At 38.6% G+C, this 7500-nt stretch overlaps 1 protein-coding gene across 2 annotated transcripts in view; it reads right to left on the bottom strand.

The window, feature by feature from the left end:
• LOC135208783 (5-hydroxytryptamine receptor 5B-like) overlaps window positions 1-7500 on the bottom strand; it is a 157819-nt gene that overhangs the window by 64494 nt on the left and 85825 nt on the right. The window contains exon 1 of one of the 2 annotated variants that reach the window (XM_064241304.1): window positions 6322-7500. This exon is cut by the window's right edge and continues 316 nt beyond it. The exons of the other annotated variant lie outside the window; for it this stretch is intronic. Within the exon in view, the coding sequence (XP_064097374.1) occupies window positions 6322-6346 (25 nt within the window). The 5' untranslated portion in view covers window positions 6347-7500. The remainder of the gene's footprint in view (window positions 1-6321) is intronic. 2 annotated transcript variants of the gene reach the window in all.

Raw genomic sequence — 7500 nt, 5'->3', positions numbered from 1 at the left:
GGTAAATCACTTCCCCAGAGATTAATACAACACAAACGGTCAGTTAGGTATGGACAACAGAAACTCGGCTATTTTTCAATCATATAAATGAACATAACCATAGAATAAACTGGAATATGTCACGTGTAATTTATAGCAGCAACTGCCGGTACAAGAGTCAAATGATGGAATCGGCCTTAATAAAAGAGAAGCAGGTAATGAACATCTCAAAAGGGAATTGGACATCGGACATCGTCGACGCAGTGTTCATTCAACCAACGCTTAAGAAGATTAAAGGAAGATTATCAGCGGGGGTGACCTAAATTGGCTTACTTGTGGACGAATCTCTTGGTATAAATAGTACCACCTTTTCTGTAAACTTTTCTCATTCATATACCTGAAGAGAGAGACAGCAGTCTCTGAAATATAGTACTTTCTCTCTACATTTTGGTGTTTTTATGGGCTCCTTTTATTAGATATATATATATATATATATATATATATATATATATATATATATATATATATATATATATCGTCTTAGGGATGAAGAAGAGAGATCCATAATCCGTTACAAATACGTTTCTTATTAACTGATTGTTTATTGTTACCAAATCATGTTTCCTGTCTTTCTGATGGCGGTGTCTCTGGGAAGGAAAGGGGAAATTTATCTTTCCTACTTTACTACCTTTTTTTCCTCAAGTCTCCTTGGCACCTACGTGTATTCCTTTGGAATAGGAAGGAAATTCGTCTTCTCCTCCAAACCCGATACTCTCTCTCTCTCTCTCTCTCCTCTCATCTTCTCTCTCTCTCTCGTAATCTCTCCTCTCTCTCTATACTTAATATATATATATATATATATATATATATATATATATATATATATATATATAATAGAGAGAGAGAGAAGAGAGGAGAGAGAGAGAGAGAGAGAGAGAGAGTTGAAGAAAAGAGATTGTAAAGTAGGAATGATAAATTTCCCCTTTCCTCCCATAGACACCGCCATCAGAAAGACAGGAAACATGATTTGGTAACAATAAACAATCAATTAATAAGAAACGTATTTGTAACGGATTATTTTTCCAAAACTGGAAATGTTCACTTAAAAAGAATGGGTATGTAGGACAAAAGAATAATAATAATTAGGAGAAAAAGGGAAAATATAAGAGAATTTATTAGGAAAAATAACGACTACAAACAAATGGACAAAATGATGTCGAAATTTAATCGATAGAAGAAAAACTAAGAAATAGATGAAGGAAAAATGAAAGATGGAAACACCGCCACTTTTCCGAGTGAAAGAGGAAGAGGAGGAGACAGAAAACAAAGGAGAATTAGAGGGAAAGGCAGCATTGAAAGTACTTCCGAAAAAAAAAAAAAATTAACATAAAATTCGGAAGCAACAAATAAATGAAGAGAAGAGGGAGAGACTGAAGGGAGAAAGAGATGGACAATGGGAAAAGACAATAAAACACTTGACTACCAAAGGAGGATGACGAGAACACTTTAGAAATGAAAATAAACTGGGAAAACGAAAACAAGAGAGAACTTGAAGTCTCAAGAGGTGGCCGACCTCTTGACATCGGCGCTCAAGAAGAAGGGAGAACTTTTAACCAAATCAAACTGAAGGGGATATTATTTATTCATCGATTCAGTGAATAAGATTGACGACGGTTCCTGGCATCTTTGAATAACGGACACTCAAGAGGAGGTTATGAGGTTATTTAGGATGTCGTACCTTTAAGCTTTAGCAAAGAATTGGCTGACACAATTCTAAACACCTATAGGAATCGTGTACCTCCCTTTTTGCACCAAGCATATCAAGACTCATTGCTCTCGATTCCTGATTTCCATTCTCTCTCTCCTCTCTCTCTCTCTCTCTCTCTCTCCTCTCTCGCTTATCATCTCGCTATCTATATATATAATATATATATATATACTATATATATATATTATATATATATATATATATATATAGTATAAACGGAGACCTATCCCTCGAATTTTCAACTTTCGTTACTAATGAAGTCCTCATGTTTTACACGGATACCTATACATCTATATTCTTTCTCTCCTTAATTAAATCTTCCATATATGTCACATTATGGACACATCTTATTTCGCTTCTTCTTGAAAAGCTTGACAAGAATATTTCATTCCCGAGAGTCGAGATTCGAGAGAAATCCGCTCAGTCATCCTTTCACTAATTATATTGAACGAGGGAGATTCGATCTCAATCTTAAATTCTGCTCTGTTCGAGATAAATGTAACAACATATTTTAAAAAACGTAGGCTTCGTTTTTTTTTTCTTATGAGAGAGAGAGAGAGAGAGAGAGAAAAAAACAGAGAGAGAGAGAGAGAGAGATAGGCTGTCTAAAACAGACGAGAGAGAGATGTAGGCTGTCTTAAACAGACGAGAGAGAGAGAGAGAGAGAGATGTAGGCTGTCTAAAACAGATGAGAAAGGGAGAGAGATGTAGGCTGTCCAAAACAGCCGAGAGAGAGAGAGAGAGAGGTATATAGGTAGATAGATAGATAGGCTTCCTAAAACAACCAAGAGAGAGAGAGAGAGTCCAAAACGACGAAAAACCACCCAAGGTCGACTCCAACCTAAGTCGAAGGGCGCATCATCCCTCACGGAGTGATATTCAAGAAGAGATCGATTCTGCGGCGAAATGACATAAGAGTATTAGCTTCGGCGGAGATCGAAGCTTCGGGACAAGGGCACCGTCCTATGTGTGGTCTTAGGCTACCGATATAAATAGTGTAAGGACTCCGGCGAGATGACAGTGATGTTGCCCGATACGTAATCCAATCTTTATTTTTACTTTCTGCCGCGTCGCATCAGGCCACTCAGAGAGAGAGAGAGAGAGAGAGAGAGGATTTGCAATTTTCAAAAACATGTCCAGGGAGATTTATCGACTTGTCAGTTTCGTTGCGAGTATATGGCTCAAGAAAATGAGAGAGGAGAGAGAGAGAGAGAGAGAGAGAGAGAGAGGATTTGCAATTTAAAACAAACAAAAAAAAAAAAAAAAAAAAAAAACAACCATTGGGGGGGGGGTGGGGGGGGGGGGGTTTCCCCCCCCCCAGGGAGATTTATCGGAATTTGTCAGTTTCGTGCGAGTATTTGGCTTCAGAAAATGAGAGAGAGAGAGAGAGAGAGAGAGAGATTTGAAATTTTCAAAAACATGTCCAGGGAGATTTATCGACTTGTCAGTTTCGTTGCGAGTATATGGCTTCAGAAAATGAGAGAGAGAGAGAGAGAGAGAGAGAGAGAGAGAGAGAGAGAGAGAGAGAGAGGATTTGCAATTTTCAAAAACATGTCCAGGGAGATTTATCGAATTGTCAGTTTCGTTGCGAGTATATGGCTTCAGAAAATGAGAGAGAGAGAGAGAGAGAGAGAGAGAGAGAGAGAGAGAGAGAGAGAGAGAGAGATTTGAAATTTTCAAAAACATGTCCAGGGAGATTTATCGACTTGTCGGCTTCATAGAGAATATATGGCTTCAGGAAAGAAGAGAGAAAGAGAGAGGATTTGTCAATTTCATAAAGAACGTATGACTTTAGAGAGAGAGAGAGAAAAAAAAATTACTGTTAACAATCATACAGACAGTTAGACGGATTAACACACAGTCCCACAGTGCCTGTGACTATGCAGGAACAGGAAGACATGGCTACGCGGTCGAGACCGCTCCGAGACGCAGATCGTACCTGAGTGATAAAGTTCTCCTGCGTTGAATGATCGTCTATGAGAGATCGCTAAATGAACGACATGTTTAGAGGTATAGGTGGGTGGTGGGTGGTGGGTGCTGTGGGGGAAATGGCTCTACCGCAAGATGTGTGTTAACTTCTCTGATATAACATAGGACCTTTTAAAGGCTTCGGAAGGTGGCAACTTGTGCAGAGCATTTCGACGGCGAGTTGTGTGGTATTTGGCCCGGCCTCCAGCTACCTGGTGGACTTTACTTTGGGGAGACGGGTATTATATTATTATTATTATTATTATTATTATTATTAGCGTCTTGATGGGTATATGTGTACGATATATTTAAACGCATAAAAGGCGCAAAAATAGTATATCGAGTAGCATGAAAGTACCGAATTGTTACTATTTTTTATTCCTTGAATTGAAAGAAAATAAATGATTTTAATTGACTACTTTAAGAGTAATCTACCTTCGAACGCCATGATAGTAATTGTAGATTTATATTCCAAATAAAGCATGAACCAGAGATGGATGATAGCTCGCACATTGATATAGATAGACGGAAATTCTCTCTCTCTCTCTCTCTCTCTCTCTATATATATATATATATATATATATATATATATATATATATATATATAGATATATATATATATATATATATATATATATGTGTGTGTGTGTGTGTGTATGTGTGTAGTATATGGAAAGAGAAAAAAGATTGAGAAGGTTGGGGGGAGCACTGTTATGATTTATTTCATCAATCAAGAATGCTAAAGATTAAAATAAAAATAAACCGGCGACACGTTTAGTGATTAATAAAGTCAGTTTTTCTTAACATTCGGAGGGAAAGGATGAAATTTGGTATGCAATACGTCTCAAGATTGTATTTATTTAGTTATTTTTTTAAATTTCTCGGTAAGCTGCTAAATATGGTGGTTTACGGAACGGTGAACTTTGCATGCTTTGTAAAGAAGGTGAATTTATTATGTTTGAGTTAGTTTTGATTATGAACCCGGTGTTAATTTCACTACTAGTAAATAATTGTTCCGCCTTGTGAGCGCAGTTGCCTCACACCTCTTACCCCGCAAGTTTTTATTTTTATCTATTTATTTTATTTTTTAAATTTTGGTCTATTCTTGGCGATTAGCAAAAAGATGCTCCAAGTTGCTGGCTGCTCTCAGGCAAAGCTGCTTTCATTTTCGTTGGAGTAATGCACTTTCGTTTAATAAAAGGAAATATTTGTCAATAATAAACCTCACTAATTCTACAAAAGTTAATTTAATACTTGCCTATGATCATTAGCAACTGATTCTAATATAATTCCAAGCATCCTCATTAGTTCCATCTGTTATTTTCATAACAGATAGTGTCAAAGTAATATTAATAACAATATAAAGAACGCAAAAAATATTATAATTGTACGAAAATAACTATTACTGCTAGCAACAGTCCGTAAGTTACATGCGAACAGCCTCTCCGTTTTCTGTGGTTATGAGGAGGGCAAACTCTTTCATTATCAAATTAAAAAAAGAAACGGTGGACCTCACGCCTTCAGGGGTGTTACGTCTGTCGATTGCATGCCGTAGGAGTCATTTTCGTTTAATTCATTTATTATTTAAATATTAATAATAAATTTCACATATTTTTACCTCATTTACGATCCCGAACTTACCAGTTGCTTCCTTCATTCATACTAGTTTTAAGTTATTATGTTACTATGAGGCCTGCTAAATTGATATGAGAGAGAGAAGTGCGACGAGGAAGAGGACGAGGAGAGACGAGAAGGAGAGAGAGAGCGAGAGAGAGAGAGAGAGAGAGAGAGAGAGAGAGAGAGAGAGAGAGAGAGAGAGCTGGTGATACAATGAGAATATATAATGAGAGTCTCTTTCATTTACGGTCCCGAACGTACCAGTTTATTCCTTCATACCAATTTTAAGTTATTATGTTACTATAAGGCATATTGCTAAATGTGTGAGAGAGAGAGAGAGAGAGAGAGAGAGAGAGAGAGAGAGAGAGAGAGAGAGAGAGTCTCCTTCAAGGACCGAGGGGATTCCTATGTCCGGATTTCACCCTAAGAAAAGCGTCATCCGTTTTCCTACTGTCGAATCATGAATCATAAGGTCATGCATTATTGACGTCAAATGCCGTAGTGGTACCAATAATGCCTCATTAGGAGAATGTACTATTGTCTTAATCATAGCTACTATGCGTGTATCTGGGAATCGGAGGAAATGCTAGACACAATGTGAGGATAATGATAAACGGGTGATTACTATTTTTGGTCTTGTTTCTGCTACTGCTTTTATAAATAGCTAATTATTTATGTAATTATGTATCACAAAAAATTTACGTATCGTTGCAGATAGGTTCAGCTATTTTTAAAATATATTCTGAAAAATAATTATTTGTTCAACTTGAAATCCTTTGTGGCAAAGGCTTGTACCAAACATCGCTTCTTAAAATTATTTCTTGATATAATTTAGATGTGAGACAGACATCCTGTTTATCATAACGAATGTAGCTACGTAATAAATCCAGCCTTCAACTTTTACCACAAGAACTTGTACTGACTTCCAATATCATTCTTAAGCGTCCGCACAAAGGTTCCTCGACATACACAAGAGAGGTGTTGCCTACCTTCATTCGTTTTTGCGTCCATCATACAAACAAGTGGCTTATGTGCGCTTGATTCTTCAAGCCCAGCCGACCAGAATTGAGTTGTGAAGTACGATACGGTATCACAGGTACAAGGCACTGCGGTGGCGCTGGCATCACCCGATAAGCGATCCCATTTTTCTTTGGCTTCGGTGCAAGTTAGGACGAAATGAGAGTTGGGGGTGGGGGGAGGGTGACTCTTGAATTTAGCTAACTCAACTATATGTATAGCTATTTAATTACCCTTTCTCTTTTTCTCCTTTGTTTCTTCTTCTTCTACCAACAACCAGAATAGTTCTTCAGTGAAAAGGTAAAATAGGAGAGCTGCTGTAGAGAACCTTGGGTTACCTAAAAGCTTCGCGAAGGTGTTCTTTCGAGGTACAGGTATGCCAAGATTGTACTCCTGGTCAATATTTACTTTCACTGGGGTCACCTTACTCAGGTTTAAAAACACTCAGTCACTCGGCTGAAGTACTGTAATTTATCGTATAGTTATTTTACGAGAGAAATTGACTTTGTACACACACAGATGACTAAAAGCGTTGTAAAACTGAGCATAGATGCCATTCATATGGCTCTCGAGCAGAGTATCCACCCATCAGTGCCAACAAGCTCTCCTTCACCTCTCTTGAAGCAACGACACCAGCCTCCTCTTGGCTGCGAGCCTCCACACCTCACGCATCAACAGTACACGCAGGCGTGCTCACTCTCTCGAAGAAGAGACACTTAACTCTAACTGTAAACCGACAGGTGCTTCTCTCGAGTTTACAGAAGGTAGAAGTGTGCTGCAGCAGCCCTGTTCCATCACCGAGAAATTCCAGTCAATTGGGATCAGTTTTGGAATTTCCTGATGCAATGAACCAACGATGACACGAATTTTTAGCACCACTAGTCTGTTGAGCTCGGTGTTGAAGGCACACGAAATGAAATGATCACTTTCACGCGAAGGCACATCGAAACACAACGGAATGGGACTATAGTCAAATGGACTTGGCTTCAACAACCGACGAAGTGGCCCCTGCGTGAACCTTTGGACGCAGCTGCTGCCCAGTTGTGTGTGCTGTCTTTGAAGCAGCTGGAGCGACACTGGTTGGCCGCCTGGTTCCCTAGTGGTGGCTGCGAGCCGCCTGAAGGAACTGAATGTTTAGCCAGAGAGCAGCG

Source organism: Macrobrachium nipponense, chromosome 35, assembly GCF_015104395.2.
Source record: "Macrobrachium nipponense isolate FS-2020 chromosome 35, ASM1510439v2, whole genome shotgun sequence".
In the NCBI taxonomy this organism is placed as follows: domain Eukaryota; kingdom Metazoa; phylum Arthropoda; class Malacostraca; order Decapoda; family Palaemonidae; genus Macrobrachium; species Macrobrachium nipponense.
This window is presented reverse-complemented; position numbering and strand designations above follow the sequence as displayed.